Here is a 21,705-nt window from a genome sequence, read left to right as displayed (position 1 = left end):
TTAACAATTTATGTATTTATGTATTTTTTAGTAAACAACCACCTCACAAAATTCCTGCAAATGTAACAGTCAGCTAGTGCGAACCCATACAAGCCAGGTCTAGCACACCGATGGGACTGGCATCTTCCACGGAAAGCAATCACAATCCTTGTCTAGAACAAGTCCTCACTGTTCTCTCTTTCTCTGTTCCTTACAGATCAGCAAACAGCAGTTGCAAACAGTCAAGGACCGGTTTCAGGCTTTCCTCAATGGGGAAACCCAGATTGTGGCTGATGAAGCCTTCATGAACGCCGTCCAGAGTTACTATGAGGTAAGACTCACCATGCAGAAGAAGGTTAAGACTGCCCAAGCCTAAAGCCCAGAATTGCCAGACTATTGTTCAGTGGGAACAGCAGCCTTGGCCTCCTACAGAACCATCCCCCCACCCCCGAGGCAAACGGGTTGATGTTTGGTTACGGTTTTTAGAAATAACAGCATTTTGTTTGGGGAAAACTAAAGCAAACCCACTTGTGTACCCACTAAACAAGATACTGTATGCGAAACACTCTGCACATTGCCTGTTTTATGTATGATTTCTTGTTTAGTCTGTACAACAGTCTTGTGAGTTAGGTCCCGATATTATTCCCATCTTACCAGTAAGGCATCTGAGGCTGTGAGAGGTTAGGTCAGTTACTCCAAGTCGCACAGCTGTTACAGTGCCACAAGCTAAGACTTGAACTGAGTTGGGAGCTTTTTTCCTACCAACTCCACCCCTTCTAAAGGATGTTAACATCTTCTAAGATGGCGCCTTCACTCGCTTCCTTGTTCTTTCTATTAAAATGGTGCTGTGAGTTCTTTTCTATGAGTTAGAACCCCATCCAAAGTGCAGTACTCTTCTTAAGAGAAAACCTATAAGTGAGAGAACATATCCTGAATATACATCACAAGGGAATTTTCACCTGTCATCCTCAGAGGTTTATGTACCAATCAAGTCAGATTTTGGAATTCTACTAGTATATTTAAAACTTATAATTATTCTTCCATAATGTGCACATTGGCTATTGTGTATACATTATTAGTGGAGTCGATATACCATCCCTTCCTATGGGCAATGTTTGCCTGATGTGCATATTTTTCAAAAGTTACTATATGGTCATTAAAAGACATTTGTTTTCATGTGAACCAGATATTCTCTGTATTTGGGATCGTATGCCCCAAATGTTATACCCATTGTCAAGGCTAGGTTAAAAGCATTAGAAACCAACTGCCAAGCATTGAAAAACGCATGGCATCCTGCCATATGCAATTCAAGGTAATAACAATAAACTAAGTATAAAGGAATCCACCAGACTCTGATTTTTTTTCCATGGGATCACTTCACGGATTTTCTTCTTTCTTTCCTCTCTGTTTTTAATTATTAGGTACCAAACATTTTCAAAATAAAAACACTGGTGCTTCTGCTCTGCTGTGCTCCACACACATGCTTCTGCCCATCGGGCACTCCAATGTTAGTTGATTGATTCAGTAAAACTCTCCTTCCCACGTGCTAAAGTACTTGGCTTTTTTCATGAAGAGAGTAGAGCAAGACTGCAATTAGATTTTGTGCAAATACTATTGACTGGTTTGCTAATTACTGTTTAACAGTAAACAGTCTTTGTCTCTGTGATGTTTGCTGGGTCCAGCCACAGACTCATTTTACACATTTTCTCAATGAAATTTCTGTTTGGGTTTGTTTTAGAAGTCTGGTTCATTTTTATAGTTGTCAAATTTAAGCTTTTTTTTCATTTTACAAATAATATTATTGCCGATAAGTGTCAGACTTAATTCTTTATCTTATGTGATGCAATATTTCAGTTGAATTCAATGCAATGTGGAAATGACATTCAGAACCATGATGATGGTATGGCAATGAATATCTTGAATCTATTTAACAGAAGATTTTGTGGAGAAACCACCAGGGAATGAAATTAATTTCCCCCCCTTTTTTTCAAGTTCTGAAAGCCAGTTCAGGCCAGGCAGACCTTAGCAATAATTCTCCATGTTTAGAGTTATTCACCAGTTTGTAAATTTGTAGATTGCAAATCTTAATTAGAAAGCTCATTTGACTAATGACATAAATTAAAAGGAAATGCCATTTCTTTGTATTAATTAACTGAAAATAATAGTTATCAATGTGTTAATGAGTCTCTGGAAATTGCCATTATATCTATAGTGACCCCGGTATTTTTTTTTCTATAGTAGCTAGTTTATTTGAAAGAGCTTCTTTTTAGTCTGGTGAGAATACAGGCATTGAGAAATCACTGAATAGTTAAGATTTGAGTGACAGGAAATAATGTAGGGTATTAATTATTTACTGTATTCATTAGTAAAGTTTCGAGAGTCTTGGGATGCTTGTTCCCGGGAAGTCTAATCCACTGAAGCAAAAGTCCATAATCAAAGGTTCAAGATCAACACTTAACTTGGGAGAGCTCCAAGTTCATTACTCTTCCATTTCTCCCTCCCCCTTCACTCTTGGGCAGGGGAGAAGCTAGGATTTCTTTCTCCACCTTACTCCAGGATCCAATTGCTTTCCTGTCAGTATCTGTCTGGGTCAAGACTCTTTGGATTACAAATGACAGACACCTAGGTCAAACTGGCTTAAGCCAAAAATGAGATTTATTTGCTCAAGCAACTTAATAGTCTAGGAATAGACCTGGTTTCAGCTGTGGCTGGATCCAGAGACTCCAAAGATGCCAGCAAGATGGGTATCTTTCTCCCCATACCTCAGCTTTGTTCCTCCCTGTGTTGGTTTTATTCTTAGGGTGGTTCTCTGCATGTGAAGGACTCTGGAAGATTCCGGTCTTGCCCTACCAGCTTAGCAACCACATCAGCAAAGAGAATACCTCTTTGCTGAGAGCCCCAGCAAAAGGCCCCAGGTGACTTGGTTGGGCTGTCATGGGTCGTGTGGCCTTTCTGGAGCCAGTCACGACAGATGGAGGCTGGACTAGACCAGGGGATCAGTGCTTTGACAGATACCGCCTCTGGAGCCTATGAGCAGTCTCAACTACACTGGAACCATCTAGAGTGAGAGTGCAGTGGTTTCTCATTGAGAAATTAGGGTGCTTTCTACCAGAAGAAGAATGTTGGAATGTATGCTTTGCTGGCAAAACCAATAGATATCCTCCTAAAACCCAATCACCCGATCTCTCTCTCTCTCTCTCTCTCTCTCTCTCTCTCTCACACGCACACGCACACACACTCACACATATTCCACCCCACCATACCACACCTTCACATCCCAGTTTGCCAATGGTAATGACATATGGAAACAACTTTTCCTCAAACAGTTCTGAAAAGATTCTACTAGAATAAGTCATTTCAGTCATTGGCCTTGTTTTGCTAAGGCAGTAATAGTTTTTCAGCACACTAGAGTAGTAAAGAAAAATTTTTTAGATGAAAGGAGTGAGTAGGCTCTGTCCCTTTTCTATCTGTGCCCATCCAGCCCAGTCTGAACCCCGCTGGCCAGCATTAGCATCAAGCCACTCGGGCCTGTGACCTGATCTGGGCTGGGATAAAGGGAGCCAGGATTCCCTCTGGCTCCTGAGAGCATGCAGGTTTATTTTATCCTTTCCTGGCGGCCTTGATCGTCAAAGCCGATCAGGCAGGCAGCAGATTAATCCTATAATCTCCTCCATTCCGGCTTTGAGAGCTGGGCGTTGAAGTGGGTGCTTGCTCCGAGATCTGGGAGATCCGGCTGGGCAACTCCATCCCCTTCTTACAGCTGTGGTCCTGAGACATCAGAGAGCTCACCCATTTCTCCGTAACTCACACAGTGGGTTTAGGACAACTCTAACTCTCAGTGCTTTTAAGACAGATGTCTATGCCGTAAGCCCTCTCACCTTGCATTCTCGCCCTTATCCCCCATTTCCCTGCTTCATTTTGGCTCTTCACATGCCAGTCCTGGCATCAGAGCAAAGAAGTAGATGGAAAAATTTTACAAAACCTCTGTCACTCAGGGCCTCCCTGGAAGGACACATGGGGGTTGGTGGGAGGCAGAGATGCACACACCCCTATTTAAAAAAAATTTTTAATGTGTATTTAGTTTTGAGAGAGATAGAGTATGAGCGGGGGAGGGGCAGAAGGAGAGGGAGACAGAATGTGAAGCAGGCTCCAGGCACTGAGCTGTCAGCACAGAGCCCGACGCGGGGCTCGAACCCACAAGCTGTGAGATCATGACCCGAAATGAAGTCAGACCCTTAACCGACTGAGCCACCCGGGTGCCACACATACCCATTTTAGAACTTTACAGCTGATATCTGGGCTTCAGCCAGTGAAGCTGCTCTGATTGAGTTTGTTTTGTTTTGCTCTGTTTTGTTTTGTTCTTAGCCAATCTCTAACACAGTCCTGGGTGGTTTTGTCAAACTAACTTTGTTGTAGAAGACAGAATTTTGGGGTTGCCTGGGTGGCTCAATCGGTTAAGTGTCTGATTCGACTTCATCTTGGGTCATGATCCCACGGTTTGTGAGTTCAAGCTCCATGTCAACGCTCTGCACTGACAGCACAGAGGCTGCTTGGGATGCTCTCTCTCCCTTTCTCTCTGCCCCTCCCCTGTTTGCACGCTCTCGCTCTCAAAATAAATAAATGAACATTTAAAAAGAAAAGAATTTTGCAGTTGCTAGCAGCAAGAACTGACCAGCTGGTTAAATTAAGCAATGATGATGATAATGATGATGATGATGATGATGATAGTATAACAGCACAACAATAATAACAGCAACAAGAGTGATTAAAGGAAATAGCCAAGCTCCAGAAAAGAGGGAACCCTGGCCGCTCAATTTCAGGAAGCGGGTGGCCTTATAGTGGCACCCCATCATTGGTCTAAATCTCCGCCAACCCGACTCCATTCTTGTGCCATCCCGCTCTGGATCTGAAACCCACAAGGGGAAGTCTCACTGGCCAACCTCAGGTTCCAACCTGCCACATGGCTGAGGAAGGACACGCTCCCATGCCTAACAGTCCCTCTGAGGCCGTGTGCAGTGGCACAGACATTCTCAGACTGAGGGACTATTATCAGCAGGGGAGGACACGTGGCAGGCACAAACTACAGGTGTCTTCAACACTGGGTGACATACTGTGTTCAGTCTCTATGGTGGACTTATTTTTTTTTTTTTTTATCTAAGAAAAGTGGTAGTCAGGTCAAATCTGGCTATTTTTCTGAAATGAAGCTCTGTATTTTCCAGTACGTAAAAACCACTGTAACCCCTCAGTGGCCTTCCAACAGATGTATCCCTGGGAGAAGAGTAACTACCCAGTGTAAAGACATTTGTTCCGAGGGGAACGCAGAGCAAGGAAGGAGGGGCAGAGGTCAGAGTGATTCGGAGGATGTTTTGTGTCTGAAAGATGTGGCATTGAATTCTAGTTCCTCTGCACACTGGCTGGGGGACCTCGGCCAAGTCTGAGCCTCAGGTACTTTCTCTGTACTAGGACCTCTGTGCACAGTTGTTGTCAGGACTAAATTACACACACACACACACACACACACACACACACACACACACACACACAACCTCACCCTAAATATGGCACCTGGAAAGTAACATCATAACTATATTAAGGTTAGAGGAGGAGACTGGCGGTCCACACACGTCTGCTGCATAGAAACAGTAGGAGAGAATTGAAAGTTGATAGAATCAATCCCCTCCCTAGTTTCAGGCCCTGGGCATGAGGTAGGGTGGGGAGTACAAAGTCGATGTGGGGGGCCAGGGTCTAGAACTAGGAAGCGGAGCTGCTTTTGTTGCTAAGCTACTGCTCCCTACCACGGGTCTGGGTCCCAGATCTGCTTCTGAAGTTTGCCCCAGGATCTTTTACTTTTTGATGAAAGATACCTTTCCGATCCAAAGGTCATTTTATTTTAGAAACTAACATCCTCCTTGTCTCGATGAAGATAAAGTATGTAAGTTTTTCCATGTAGGAAGAGGTGTTTTAAGTGATCTTAAAGTAAAACATAATATAAAAATGATAACTATGTGATATATAGATTATAAAAATAGACCATGTAGAAAACAACCCTAAAGCCCATGGTTGGAAAACCACCCATAATCCCATCATGCTAGACAACTACTATTAAATTTTGGTATGTATCTTTTCAGGTATTTTTAATGTGTCTATACACATGAAGATAGCTATTTGATTTCCAAATTAAGACTATCAGGGGAACTCCTACAAAATATTGCTAAACCAGTTGTGTCATTTAGCACAGTGGGTTTTAATTTCTTTCCTATCTCTGCAAAACTCACACTTAGGACATATTCTCATCAGTTTTATTTCCTATCCTGTTCTCAGTCCAGGGTCATACTCCTATCCCCCAACTTCACCTTACCTTTGGAATTATCTGCTTTAACAGTATTTCAGGACACCTTTTGATGCTCATTAAAAAATATTGTCTTTTTCCATGGCTACATGATATTCTGTTTAAAAATAACAGCTAACTCTTATGACGTTACTTCGTGAAGGTAAGAGGCACCATTACAGACACCATGCTGACCAACTGATATGCATTGTTGGGGTGAATCCTCATGCAAATCCTACACGGGAGGGTCGTTATGATTCCCGTGTGAAAGATGGGGCAGCCGAATCCCAGAAAGATTAAGTAACTTGCAAAAACAGCAACTGGTAGAGTCGGAACTTGAACCCAGGGCCGTCTGACACTCTGGTCCACCCCGCCCAGTACCTGTGTGGCATTCGTTAGTAGCAACCGGGCCGTTGTGCGTGGTGGATGTTTTTAAACCTTATTTACTCTAACATGTAGGTATTTCTCTTATTTACGTTGGGATGACAGGCTTTTATAGAGCTGGAAAGGATCAGGAAGTGGGAGCTGGGCCAGCTTTCCCCTGTACCCTGTACAGTCATTAAGACCTGATGTGCGTGTGTGTTCCTAAAACAACCTTGAAGCTGCTTGGCTCTGGCGGTGGAGGGAAGGACTGATGGATGAGGCCGAGTCACTGAATTGACTGCCCTTCACCATTCGGTATTTATTTGTTTGTCTTCCATCTGCCATTATGACCTGTCTGGGAAGTTGCCAGAGGAGCAGGAAGGATTTATGGATGTGCCACACGGAACCGAGCCGGCGGCTGAGGTCTCTTGCGATAGTCGCCAAAAAACAAAACCAGGAACAAAGATGCCGGCTAGAGCTCCCAGTACAAATGGGTTTCCAGGGCGGTTTTTAGAGACAGTCAAGTACATCGGTACTCAGGGGCTGTATTCGCTACAGGGCAAGGCTGGCCCAGACCCTTCTGACCCTTCGCTTCTGACAGGCTGTGAAGCCCGGACAGATGATATGCCTGGAAAATTAGTTTTTTGCCGTCACTTTTTCTCCCCATGGCTGCGTCCTGTTTGGCACTCCATCTTTGTGGTCTCCTTAGTCTCCGGTCTCCTTTTGCACGCTTTTGACATGCCACTCATCTCCCCTCGATCTGGGGCCTGGCTGTCGTATCTTAGCTGCGGACAGATGGAGCCCTCTGCTTTTCAAAGTCCTTTCATTTTGTCAAAGAAGAGTGGCTGAATCAACCCCATGTGACAGCAAAGGAGAGTGAGGTTTCTGGAAGTTAAGCGGCTTGTCTAAGGCCATCTGCTAGGAGTTCAATAAATATTTACTGAGTGGCTACTTTATACAAAGGAAGGGGCTCCGTGAAGCAGGATCCAGGGGTCACCCAGCCAGTGACAGGTGCCAGCTAGGAACAATGTGCCAACATCATTTCTTTAATTTTTAAAAATTTTTTTAACATTCATTTATTTTTGAGAGGGAGAGAGAGAGAGACAGAGCACAAGCAGGGGAGGGGCAGAGAGAGAGGGGAGACATAGTATGAGAAGCAGGCTTCAGGCTCTGAGCTGCCAGCACAGAGCCCGACGCAGGGCTCCAACTCATAGACCGTGAGATCACGACCTGAGCTGAAGTCAGAGGCTTAACTGACTGAGCCCCCCAGGAGCCCCAGTATCATCATTTCTTACCTCCCGTTATCATGTCCCAGGGAAAATCTAGCCTCAGGCCCTTGTTTTAAGAGACCAGTATATTGTGCTTCCTTATTTCCCTTTACTTCCCTGCTCCCGTCCACATATAATCTCAATAGGCTCTCTGCTTTGAGACATCTCCTTTGTTGCTGTTGCTTATTCACTCATTAAACACAGCGTCGACTATGTGCCAGGCGCTGCCTTAAGCACTCAGAAGAAGGAATGGGAAAAAAAACAGCTACAACTCCTGCCTTCCTGGGACTTCTAGTCTAGCTGGAGCCCAGATATTAACCAAACAGTCACAGACAAATGGCAGTTCTGGAAGGGTTTTGGAGGAAAGGAATATGGTGCTAAAAGCTTATAAACGGGGGCCTGCCCCAGGTTTGCGGGACACTGGTCTGGACAGATGGGAGGAGGGTATGGCTGCTGGTTGAATGTTTTAAGTTACCTCTGATTTTCGTTAGAGCTGACAATGAATAATTCAACCCTTCGTATCCCCACCACTGTCATCACCCACGGGTGCTCCTGCAAGTACACCCCACCTGGCCTACTGCCTGTTCTCTTGCCCCCTTCAGATTGGTTTTCCGCATTAAAGCCGGAGAATGTGGATTTGATCAGGCCATGTCCCTGCTTAAAACCTGCAATGGCTGCTCACTGCCCTTCAGATAAAGACCGGTATCCTTCATGTGGCCTCCCTTGCCTCCCACCATCTGGCTCCTTCCCGCTGTTGGTCTCTCCCGTCTCCTCACTGCCACCCACCCGGAACTTGCTCCAAGGCAGACCCAGCCACAGTGGCTCTCCCTACTTCCTCAGACACTCAGGATCTCTACACATTTTGTTCCTCCTCTCTGAAATACTCTTTCACGCTCTTTTTACCTACCCATCATTCCCGTATCATCCCAAAGGAGTTTTGCTCCAGGAAGGATTTCCTGACTCCCTGCTGGAATATTCCTGGAAATAGACCACCCGTGTGCATCCCCCTTGAAAAGACTTATCCCAGGTTATAATATTTCTATGGCATTATTAGGGTGATGTCGCAGAGGCATGAGGGCTGGATCCACATCTGTTTTGCTCACCACTGTCTTGCTGGCACCTGGCATAGTGTCTCCTTCCTAGTGAGTGCCCAAAGAAATGATGAACGTGATCATGAAGAAGAGTATAAACGTGACAGCTGGAAGGGCAACCTCAAAATTTTAAAATGCAATGCTCTCCATGTACAGATAAGACACTGGAGAACCAGAGAGGGGAGGTGACTTCCCCAAGGCCACACAGCAAGTTAGTAGTACAACTGGCCCGGACCATGGTTTACAGCTCCTGCCTCAATCCTATACCCCAGAAACTTCCTCTGTTTGCCTCAAAACTTTGACGTACTTTGAGACGCAGACCTGTAACTGAGACACAAGGTGTTAGATGACATTAAACATTGTAGATTCTCAGGTAAATTCTTTAGTTCATTAAGGCTCATAAGGCTTGAGGATTTAGTTGAAGCTTGTTCTCTACAGTTTTTTTAATGTTTTTTTATTTATTTCTGAGACAGAGAGAGACAGCATGAGCAGGGGAGGGGCCGAGAGGGGGGAGACACAGAATCTGAAGCAGGCTCCAGGCTCTGAGCTGTCAGCACAGAGCCCGACGCAGGGCTCGAACCCACGGACCGCGAGATCATGACCTGAGCTGAAGTCAGACGCTTAACCGACTGAGCCACCCAGGCATCCCACTATGGTTGATTTTTAAATGAGCACTAAGATCTCCACTGAGCACCAGTTCCCAGGCATGGAGGAGCCAGCCACGGCCCTTGGCTGTGAAGCAAACCCTCAGCCCTCCTTCTTTCTGAATTAGTTCATTATGTTGGCAGTAGGTGGAGACCACCGTTCTAACATCTCTCCTCCCCAAGGAAGGCTTTGTCATGAAGCAGGAGGCAATGGGATGTCCCCCAAGCAGTGCCGTCTCCTGGCTAACAGGTGCATTTCCTGAAATCCGACAGGGGGAGCGAACGTGTGTTCCGCCTCTTGAAGGGTATTTGTGCACCTGCTGAAGTGTGATCGGGACACAGCTCAAAAGTGGCCGATGTTCCCTCTTTGTGACTATGAAGCAACAGCTTCACCGTCTTGTTTTACATCCCAGAACCACGTGGCTTGTGCACATCTCCACATGGTGGGTACTGGAACAGAAGTCAACTGTTCTTAATGGGTGGCTTGGTTCCAGGACCCAGCCAGCGCCAGCCAAACAACCAAGCGTCCTTCCGCAGGCAAGAGAGGTTCTCCACCAGGCAGGTGAGACCCTTAGGGAAGGAAGGAACCAGGGTGAAGTAACAAACAACACAAACAAACAAAAACCCCACAACTACAACAAAAAAAAAACATACCTTTATAATCAGCCAGTTTGAGTTACCAGAGTTACCTACCCCTCTCTAGAGTCTTGGTTTTCCAGTCTACAAGGTAGGCAGAATATAATGCCTACCTTCTTCATTCATTCCCTTTTAAAGGGCCAGGCTCTATACCAGAGATAGGTGACATTGTGGGGAACAAGATGAGCCCAGTCCTAATGGAGTTTACATTTCAAGAAGGGAGACATTAAATACACGTTCCCCGGATACTTGTTCAATTTTGGGTGGGATGAGTCTCCTTGAGAGGATAAAATGGGCTGTAAATCATGGTTACCTGGTAAGGGTCAGACATCGTGCCGGGTACTTTGTATGTAATAACCACAACCATGGTGGGGTTCCCATCCACGATGGTGACGTGGGAAGACCCTGAACTCCCCTCCTCCATGGAGACAACCCACATCTGCACCTATCTGTGGAGCATTTCCTCCTGAAGAAGAACTGAAGGCTGACTGAATAGCTTGTGCACAACAAAAGCCGAAGAGAGCACCCAGAGAACAGTAAGAGACGGGGACAGGGTAATGAAGGGGACCCACACCCCCAAAGCTCCCAATGGCTGTAGGAAGGGATAGTCCTGAGGGACCCGGAGCAGATCCCTGTGGCGCAGAAAAAAGCCGCAATTTAAAAGAGCAATGAGGAAAAAAACAAAAAAAAGGGCAAGTAGAATAATACAAAGGGACCAGCCCTAGAACGCAGCAGCCAGCTGGCAGGGGAGCTGCTGGAATCCTCTCGGGGTCAGAGAGGCTGGTGGACAGCACAGTTTATACTCCCTCCATGTGACAGGAGCAGGGTCTGGACACCAGACCCTGCCTGCCGCCTCAGCAAGCTCTTGGGGGGGGGGGGCCCTAACCCTAGCCCACCCCAGCCCCACCCTTCCCCGCAAGCCAGCCCCAGCCCTGGGCGCACCAGGACACCTCTGGTCAGAGCTGACTGTAGCTCTAGCCGCTGCGACAAGGTGACCCAGGTCCAGAGCACAGCAGAACACATCGAGTCGACACCCCTTTGGCTTTGGGCAGTTTGAGCTAGGGCACCCCCTGCACACAGTCATCTGCGACCTCGACCTGCTTCAGCCCCAGCTCCCCTTCCCCCCCCCCCCCCCCCCCCCCCCGTTAGGGCCCGCCCCCTCCCCCTCCCCCGTGCAGAATGCCCCGGGAAACGCCCTCCTTGTTTCCGGCCTGACTCCAGGTCATTCCCTGCATGGAGTGCCTCCGGGCTCTCCACCCAGAACCTCACCTCGGCTGGCTCTGCTAGCCCCGCTCAGACCCCCGGCTTGAGCGCTCGGAGACACCCTGGCTTGCGAGAGTTGGTGAGGATGTGGAGAAGGAGGAAAGCTCATTCACTGTTGGCGGGAATGTACATTGGCGCGGCCGCTCTGGAAAACAGGGTGGGGGTTCCTCAAAAAATGAAAAACAGAATTGCCACACGATCCAGCAATTCCACTCCTGGGTATTTACCGGAAGAAAACAAAATCCTAATGGGAAAAGATCTATGCACTCCTGTGTTCAGCGCAGCGTTAGGTACAGCAGCTAAGGTACGGAAGCAACCTAGTGTCCGTCCATAAATGAATGGATAGCAAACGTGGTACTTGTGTGGATACACGAACGGACACAGGAGAACATTACTCCGCCCTAAAAAGAATGAGGCCTTGCCGTTGGCTGCACCACGGAGGGTATTATTGCTAAGTGAAGTCCCTGCAAAAGAACATGACAAATACTGGGGCGCCTGGGTGGCTCAGTCGGTTAAGCTTCCGACTTCGGCTCAGGTCATGATCTCCCGGTCCATCAGTTCGAGCCCCACGTCGGGCTCTGTGCTGACGCTCAGAACCTGGAGCCTGTTTCAGATTCTGTGTCTCCCTCTCTGTGACCCTCCCCTGTTCGTGCTCTGTCTCTCTCTGTGTCAAAAATGTTAAAAAAAAAAAAGAACATGACAAATACTGTCTGATTTCACTGATATGCGAAGTCCAAAACAAAAAGGCAGAAACGGACCCATACAGACCAAGAGCAAATGGATGGCTGCCAGAAGGGAGGGAGGGGGCCGCATGGGCAAAATGGGCGAAGGGGAGTGGGAGATACAAGCTTCCGGTTAGGAGGTGAGTAGGTCCGAAGAGAAAAAGCGGAACATAGGGAGTATAGTCAGTGGTGTGGTAGCAGGGTTTATGCTGACAGATGGTAACTACGTGGTGGTAAGCGTAGCATAACGTAGAAACTTGTCAAATCAGTATGTTATGTGCCTGAAACTAATGTAACATCATGTGTTGACTGTAGTTCAATTTAAAAAGTAAAAAAAAAAAAAAAATAACCATAATAACAAGCCATCTGGCATTACTCTGGTCCACTTTTTAAAGTGGTTATCGTATATTAATCCATTTAACCCTCACTTAAAAATACCTATGATGCAGGGACACCTGGGTGACTCAGTTAAGTGCCTGACTCTCTGTTGCGGCTCAGGTCAGGATCTCATGGTTCATGAGTTCAAGCCCCGCATTGGGCTTAACCTTGAACAGTGCAGAGTCTGCTTGGGATTCTATTTCTCTCCCTCTGTCTCTGCCCCTCCCCTGCTTGTGTTCTTTCTCTCTCTCTCTCTCAAAATAAATAAATGAAACCAAAAAAATACCTATGAGGTAGACTACTATTATCCCATTTTATAGATGAAAAAAAACTGAGGTACAAAGAGGTTAACTTGACGAGAGGAACACAGCCATTAGGTGGCAGAGAAAGGACCCAGGCTGTTTGAGTGTGGAGTCTGTGTACCGTATCCCGCCTCTTGTGATATTACCGTCCCATTTAATCCCTTTAACAACCTGGTAAGTACTCTTGTTATTTGTGTTTTCTAGATTTGGCCACAAAAACAAAACACAGAAGTGACTTCTCTGAGTTCACCCAACTAGGAGGTAGTGGGGCAGGATACAGCCCACGCTGGTCCCTTCTGTGGTACCCAGGATGGCAGTCAGCCCCAGGAGACTGAGTCCCTGATATCTTTCTTGTCCCTGTTCCTGCTTAGGTGTTCCTGAAGAGCGACCGTGTGGCCCGCATGGTCCAGAGCGGGGGCTGCTCCGCCAATGACTCCAGGGAGGTCTTCAAGAAGCACATTGAGAAAAGGGTGCGCAGCCTGCCCGAGATAGATGGCCTCAGCAAGGAGACCGTGCTGAGCTCCTGGATGGCCAAGTTTGATGCCATCTACCGTGGGGAAGAGGACCCCAGGAAGCAGCAGGCCCGGATGACAGCCAGCGCAGCCTCTGAGCTGATTTTGAGCAAGGAGCAACTCTACGAGATGTTCCAGAACATTCTTGGGATCAAGAAGTTTGAACATCAGCTCCTATACAATGCATGCCAGGTAAGGTGTTTGTCACCTGGGCCCAGCGCTGTGAGTGAGTAGGGTCACATTATGACTTCTGCATGCCCTAGGCACTGTTGTCTTCAGGGGACGTTTCTTGATTAAAAAAAAAAAAAAATTAATTAGAAGTTATATTTTACAACTGCATTGGTAAAAATTGAATATAATCTAGGCCAGAATATGTTCATGTTCATCTTCTGGTTTAAAAAAAAAAAAATGAAAACATTTTTGCAAGCTCCTAAAAGTCTTGTGGCCCCTACGTACTGTGTACGGCCTGTTTCATAGGTAGGTTGGTTTTAGGAGTAAGGACTGACTCCTTTGTGTTTCCTGAAAAAGCTGAAAGCTCAAAATAATTTTTTAAAAAAGATTGTTTTGCCGTTGAAGTATATGATGCTTACCAGGTGAGTGGCTTATGATTCCTCAGCTTGGGAGACAACTGAACTTAGTACCTCATCATCAAGAGTAATTATTTAAAATAGAAAGCTTCCAGAAGGTCGGAGTGTATCACATCATTAACAATATATTAGTCACACTATGAATTCCAAGTGGATTTGAGGGGGCTAGCTGAGACTCTGCTTGGACCCATCCAAAGTGGGTCTCTATTTTCTCTGGATCAGGGGTTATCCAGTCAACAAATACTTCGCAGCATCCACAGATTTTAGTAAGTGTCCCTTGGGAGCATTTTTCAAATTCACATCCCCAAGCCCCAAACCTAGAGAGTCTAATTCTGCATTCTCAGGACAGGGCCCAGGAATCGGCACTTGAAACTAGGGCTTCCCTTCCTGGTAGTTTTACTGCCCTTCTCCTTCTAAGAACCATTGAAGACACCCAGTTGTGCCCTAATTTCCCTGGGCTAACTCTGCCCCTAGCATAGGTTAAATTAAGACACTATAGTGTATTGGCTGAGTTGTGCCTTGCTCAGAATCAGACAGACCGAGGTAAATCTTACTATGACCTTCACCAGTTTTGTGGCCTTGGGGAGTTAGTGAACCTCCTCACCCATGAGCTTGGGATGAATTTGTTCTAAGGGTTCAATGTGTATGAAGCCCAGAGCAACATGGGACACTTTATAAATGGTAGCAGTTAAAATATATGATAGTCTACCAGAAGAGGCAAAAAATCAACAGACAGTATCAGAATAGTGCCATACAAACTTAACATAAGAACTACAAGATCTTAGGGTGCCTGGGTGGTTCAGTTGGTTGAGCATCAGACCTCGGCTGAGGTCATGATTTCACGGTTCGTGGGTTCAAGCCCCGTGTCAGGCTCTGTGCTGACTGCTCAGAGCCTGGAGACTGGTTTGGATTGTGTGTCTCCCTCTCTCTCTGCCCCTCCCCCTCTCATGCTCTGTCTCTCAAAAATAAATAAATGTTAAAAAAAATAAAAAAAAAAAAGAACTACAGGATTTTGAGGCTTACTTCTTTCCTTCCTCATGGCTACTTTCTAGTTCAAGGAACCAGCATCTCTTATAGGATGACCACAGTGTCAACCCAACTGGTGACCCTGCCTCCCCTCTTACCTCACAATAATATGCCCACCACACACCAGCTAGAGCAAGTTTTTTAAAATATAAATTGGACCTAGGGCACGTGGGTGACTTAGTCACTAAAGTGTCAGATTCTTGGTCTCAGCTCAGGTCTTGATCTCAAGGTCATGAGTGCAAATCTCGCATGGGGTTCTGTGGTAGGTGTGGAGCCTTTTTTTTTTTTTTTTTTTTTTTTTAACGTTTATTTATTTTGGAGACAGAGAGAGACAGAGCATGAACAGGGGAGGGCCAGAGAGAGAGGGAGACACAGAATCTGAAGCAGGCTCCAGGCTCTGAGCTCTGAGCAGGCTCCAGGCTCTGAGCCCGACGCGGGGCTGGAACTCATGGACCGCGAGATCGTGACCTGAGCCGAAGTCGGCCGCTTAACCGACTGAGCCACCCAGGCGCCCCTGGAGCCTTCTTAAAAAAACAACAACATATATTGGATATGATATGATATGATATGATATGATATGATATGATATGATATTATATGGATAACATTGCTTTTCTGTTTAAGAATTCCAGTAGCACCCCAATACCTTTAAAGTGACATCCCAGCTCCTCACTAAGGCTTGAGGCAATGCATGAACCACTCTTGCTCACCTCGTTTTTCCCACACGCTCGCTCACTGGCTTTCATTCTGTCTCCCCAGCACACCAAATTGATTCTGGGTCTTTGCATTTGCTTCTCCTTCAGCTTAGAATGCTTTTTGCCGAGACCTTTCCATGACTGCCCCAGCTTAAATGTCAAGTTCTCCAAGAGCTCTTCTAAGACCATCCCATCAAAAGTGGGTTTTTTGCCTACATCTCACATTCACTCTCTATCTCATCCTTTGTTCCATTTTTATCCTGGCTTTTACCACTATTTTCTATTCCTTGTTCATCTATTTTTACCTGTTTATTCCCTGTCTCACACTTAGGAAGGTGGTGATTCATCTTTGCCTTATTCACTAGTATTTCCATGAAACCCTGGCATGAAACAATTCTCGGCACATAGAGGTGCTCAATAATTGCCTACTGAGTTAATAAATGGATGATTACAGTTTATTTTAACTGGTAGATAGGGTCTTGTTATCAACCATTATGGCTCACCCAGAACTTACCGGATATTTTAGTAAGTAGGAATCTGTTTATCATTTCATAATACAATATATACGTTATGTTCCTATTTTCTACTCAGTCGACTTCAATTCAGAATGCTGATTGCCAACCCAAAGGTTGATATTAACTTTGCTGGGTCGAGAAATATTTTGAAATGACCAAATAAATCTCAATATGAAATTAAATTAAAATTTTCTTTTTGTATCAAATAATTGCTACATCCCTACATGGCACTTTTAGAATGGGGTAAGCAATTGGTATTCCTACCTATCGCCAGGACCACCTTTTCTCCCACAAGAATATGGGTTGTCAAATGACCTGCTTGAGTTATGAGTAACCCTCAGAATGACAGAGCTGGTTAAGGGTTCCTAAACCTGCTAGTCACAAAATGATTCCGGGGATTAATTTTCTTCTTATTACAACAGCTTATTGTATTTATTTTCTGTCCTTGTTCAAACAGCAGCATTATTGGAATGAACGCGTCACCATGCCAGGTCTCATCTCCCTGTTTTTGGTTAAGTGGCAGGACTATGTTTTCCCCTAAAAATGAATGATTTAGGCTCATAATTTCAACATGTTTTCCATGAGTTAGACAAGAAATATAGTACTACTGTTGACCTAAACAAAGAGGTAACTGAGGCAAGCTCAAAATTGTTAAAAAGATGAGTGTATTCAGGAATAGCACAGGAATTGCAACTCAGGGCACACAAACTATAGGAAGCTGCAGGCAAGTCTGTTGAAGGTTTGGAGTAGGCTGTATTTAAATCAGTCTCTCAGTCCTTAAGTGTTATTTTCCTAAGGACACACGCATGAGATTTTTCCATTTTATGTCCTCTGGTTCCATTTTAGACTGAAATTCCTTCCCCCTTCCCCCTTTTTATCAAGATCTTTTTCAGGAAACACCTCTGGTCAATTATGTCATTCAGATTTTTTTTTAAGTGTAATTGGCTCCTAGATAGCTTGTATTCTACGTCCCATGGAGCTTAGGAAAGTAGTGCACAGGTGTCTTCTCCCATTAAGCTGAGGAGGACCATCCTCAGGGGTCTTGTCCCATGGAGGAGGGCGATGATATAGAATTTCACTTGCCTCTCTTGAACAACAAGAACATTGAGAATGAAAAATCTCAGCTATATCCCTCTGATGGAGGACAGTTTAGTTCCCACGGTCAGTTGAATTCTAGCAAAGGTCTTTGAAAGGAAAAGAATTTTATTTTGTACATACATTTGGGAATAAGGCATTTTTTGACTGATACCAAAGAGTAGACGTTTAATTAAAAACTTAATCTAGGGACCAAAAGCCCAGTGATAGCTATTGACTGAAATGCACTTCTCGACCAGCTTCCCCACCTGCTATATTTAGCTGATCAAAAATGTCCCAAGTTCCAGGAGCCTGGTCAACTACTGCTAGCAACTTGATATTGTCCTTCATTATTTTTAGTTCTTGTGTTTATTTTCCCTGACTTACTGGCCTAAAAACAAAGTTCTTCTCCAAGTAGGGCACGGGTTCCTCTCTGCTGAACAGTGAAGAGGGTAAGGGCTCTGTAGTTTTTGTAGGGCTATTTCTGCTAGGCTATCTGTTTGGGTTTGTTGATGTTCAAAAGCTCAGATAAAAACATTGAGAGTGGTAGAGATAACTATAGAAAGATTGTGAATTACTTTTTCAAGGTCTGCTACTCCAACCTAAGCTAAAAAGGTTCTGATGGAAGCCTGCACCAAACCCTTTCTATCTACTCTAGAGTTGTATGTAACCAGCTATCCAAAATCATAACCTTCAAAGTTCTGACATGTCTTTTTAAATTGATAGAAGACCACAGATTAGGTATATAAGCAGTAAAAGGAAGAGTTTTTCTAATTTCAGGGTCAGAAGTGAGGCCAATTATCCCCAAACGTCTCTTCCAGTTAAAGGGAAGTGTAGGCAGTGGGATATTTCAGACTTAAAAAAGAATGAAATCTTGCCATTTGCAAAAACATGGATGGATCTGGAGAGTGAAATAAGTGAAATAAGCCACTCTGAGAGAAAGACAAATTTTAGTCACAGGTTGCTGTTGGGTAATGTAGTCTAAGAAAATTTTACCAGGCAAGAGATAACATATTTTAAAAACCATAAATGTTTTCATGTTCTAAAGCTATATACACTGAATGTTCAGATCAGTATTGTGTTCTTCCTTGAGATCTTGTTTTTCTATACAACAGTTTGGAGGGGGGGGGGGATGAAGCATTCAGAGAACTTTGCTTCCAGGGAAAGTTTAAAGTTTAGCATTAAATTAGACCTATTAATAACATCAAATAAATAAATAAATAAATAAATAAATAAATAAATGGAAGTGTAGGGTACATGTTTCTTCCGCATCAAAAGAAATACCCAGTGTCTTCTAAGGCACAGTTGGGTCTCTTTGCCCAGATATTTTTAGCTGGAATAAAAGAGGGGATCTCATGATCAGAAATATAATCACTTATTCAGAGCACACTATAATCTGATTCACTAGCATTGTGGGAATGACTACGTGAGCACCTTATATTTTTGTAGATCTGAAGTAACGAGAGAGCTGTTCTAGTATAGGTAAGATTTTGGTAGAGATGCAGAAGATTTCTAGGAGAAAAATAAGTTGAATTAAATTTCCTCCATTCCCCACATTTGTTTTTTGTTAATTCCCAGTTAAGTCCCAATGAGTGGGAGCACATCAGTTTCTCATTTTCTAGTATTATTAGTTTTCATTGCCCCACTATAAAGATACATTAAGGTGATACAGTCTTCTAGATTCCTATGGGAGTGAATTCATGTTCACCTGGATTATATAAAATAGTATAGTTACAAATATTTAGTGGGAGCTATCTAAGAGTTTTGCCATTCCCATCATTAAGTTTTCAAAACATAATGATTTTGGGTAAGCGTCCAAACCTGAGTGAGGCGTATTCCATTATGATTAGGGAGTACTTGAAGGAAAGCCTTAATATTTGGTGCCAGTTTTCTGAAAGGGAGGACATGTGTGGTTTCACAGGTATCAAAGGAAAATCCGATATCCTTAGCAACTAGGTTTTGCCATCCTTCTAAAGATGGTGGTCAGGCCAACAATTCAGGTTCATCGTGAGTATATTTGCTCTGGCTCAAATCCAACAATCAATTAGGTTAGCAGAATCAAAGAGTCTTTTGAAGTGGGGTAAAAGGATGTTTAAAGCTAAAGGAAATTGGGGCGCCTGGGTGGCGCAGTCGGTTAAGCGTCCGACTTCAGCCAGGTCACGATCTCGCGGTCTGAGTTCGAGCCCCGGGTCAGGCTCTGGGCTGATGGCTCGGAGCCTGGAGCCTGTTTCCGATTCTGTGTCTCCCTCTCTCTCTGCCCCTCCCCCGTTCATGCTCTGTCTCTCTCTGTCCCAAAAATAAATAAAAAACGTTGAAAAAAAATTAAAAAAAATAAAATAAATAAAGCTAAAGGAAATAATGTTAGAATAACTAGGGAAAGGATAACTGAAAGTCTGAATGACATGGTTCAACTAAATATAGAGTGAGAAGAGAGAGGCCTGGTGCAGATATCTTGGGTAAGCTATCTACTTTAGATATCAGATACTTTAGTGACTATAAATCTTCAGTTTTAGGTCACTATTTGGGGCATGGGTCCATTCAAGTTTGGGGGCTTTGCTTAGATGTGACACTTGTATCCAGGAGTCTATTCCTTGAATTTGGCTGCACAGGATTAGCAGCCTGTGCAGCCAGGCTGTAAGGAACCTTTCCAGCAAGGTTGAAGAAAGTCTTTTTGGAGATGTATTTTCCAATAGATGAACTCTCTAGGCTGTTATGTGTGATGCTTGATGTTTTCATCTCCTGGGAGCACTGTGGAAAGGTTTGTTCTATCAGAGCATGATTACTTTTTTATAGACTTCATTGGGCCTTTGCAAAATTGAAGTATATCGCTCTTTATTTATTTATTGGGGGCAAAATAAGCAAGGCCTAAATGTATCAACTGCCCTGTAATTATTTCAAAAGGCAAAAAAGGTTATGTATCCCAATGGTAATTGGTCTAAGATTTAGAAGAACCAATGGTAACGCTTTTGGCCAGAGTACTTGGAAGATGTCAATTAAGCTAAGTCTTAATAAATCCATTTGTACATTCAACCAATCCCGAAGACTGAGGATAGTAAGCACGGTGAAAGTGCTACCGAACTGGCAAAGCAGAATGGCTTGTTGAAGGATTTGACCAGTACAGGGGGTTCCCTAATCTCTGTGAAGTACAAGGGATGTTCCCCAAGTGGGAATAGTCTTTTCTAATGGGACTTCAGGTACAGAAGAGGCCATTACCTGTCTACATGGGAAAGCTTCAGTCCATTGTGAAAACATGTAAACCGTTACTAGGATGTAATTACAGCCATGAGATGGGGGCAATTGTGTGAAATCTTTGCCAAACCTCAGATGGTTCATTGGGTAAATTAAAATGTTAAGGGGCAATCTGGATAGGCTTCCCTGGGTTAAACTTAGGACAGGTGGAGCAGTCACAAGAGGTACTTTTTGTGGTGTTGCCAATGTTTCCCCAACAGTATTGATTCATGAATGTTATTTTCACAGTTGGCCAATGATTTAATTCATGTACAGTAGTTAAAAATGGAAATTTTAAAATTTCTGGCAGTAACAGTTTGTTGTTGGGTCTGAACCAGACTTCCTTTTCTTCATGATACCAACAGCCTTTAGATCTCCAATTTTGTTTTTCCTATTCGGGGTCCAATTGTTGTATTTTGCTGCTCAATTTTCTTTAGCCAGCCTGAGGGTGAGTTGTTTTCTGGACCATAACAGGTTTGCTCCATGAATCCCAAAAGCAGCATTTTTTAGTTGCTTGTTTGGTTGGTTGGTTGGGTTTTTTGTTATGTTTTGTTTTTATTTTTGTTTTTGTTTTTTTTGTGGAGACATCAATGAGGTGGTTTCCTTTGGCTTCCTGGGAGTCAGGCTTAGAATGCCTAAAGACGTTAATAATATCTAGAGCTGCTGGCAAAAGCCTAGCATATAATAAATTTTGGGCATAAGGACCATTTTAAATTTTGTCTCCCCTGAAAGTAAGGAAACCTCATTTCCATCGCATTCCAAAATCATGGGCTACTCCAAAGGCATATTGACTATCAGTATAGATGTTTGTGGCTCTACCTTTAGCAAGAATATATACTTGAGTAAGAGCATATCATTTAGTTTCTTGGGCTAATGTGGCCAAAAGGAAGTGAGCGGCCTCAGTGGCTTCAAAAGGATTTGATATTGCATATCCAGAACAATGTTGACCATTTTCATTTTTCAGGTAAGAGCCATCAATAAATCATGAGAAGTCAACATTGGTTGAGGGGGTTTCTTACAAGTTATCACAAGAAGTTCATAGGTAGTCCATCAAAGTTAAACAGCATGGGCGGGGTTTCATTTATGGAAGAAGG

The 21,705-nt window shown here is 44.2% G+C and overlaps 1 protein-coding gene across 16 annotated transcripts in view; it reads left to right on the top strand.

The window, feature by feature from the left end:
- The window catches only part of CADPS (calcium dependent secretion activator), a 476,502-nt gene that overhangs the window by 108,085 nt on the left and 346,712 nt on the right, over positions 1 to 21,705 (top strand). For all 16 annotated transcript variants that reach the window (XM_060631484.3, XM_081794958.1, XM_060631486.3 and 13 more), the window contains exons 2-3: positions 197 to 310; positions 13,346 to 13,678. In XM_060631484.3, the coding sequence (XP_060487467.1) occupies positions 197 to 310; positions 13,346 to 13,678 (447 nt within the window). The remainder of the gene's footprint in view (positions 1 to 196; positions 311 to 13,345; positions 13,679 to 21,705) is intronic.

The sequence above is a fragment of the Panthera onca genome, chromosome A2, assembly GCF_046562875.1.
Source record: "Panthera onca isolate mPanOnc1 chromosome A2, mPanOnc1 haplotype 2, whole genome shotgun sequence".
In the NCBI taxonomy this organism is placed as follows: Eukaryota; Metazoa; Chordata; class Mammalia; order Carnivora; family Felidae; genus Panthera; species Panthera onca.
This window is presented reverse-complemented; position numbering and strand designations above follow the sequence as displayed.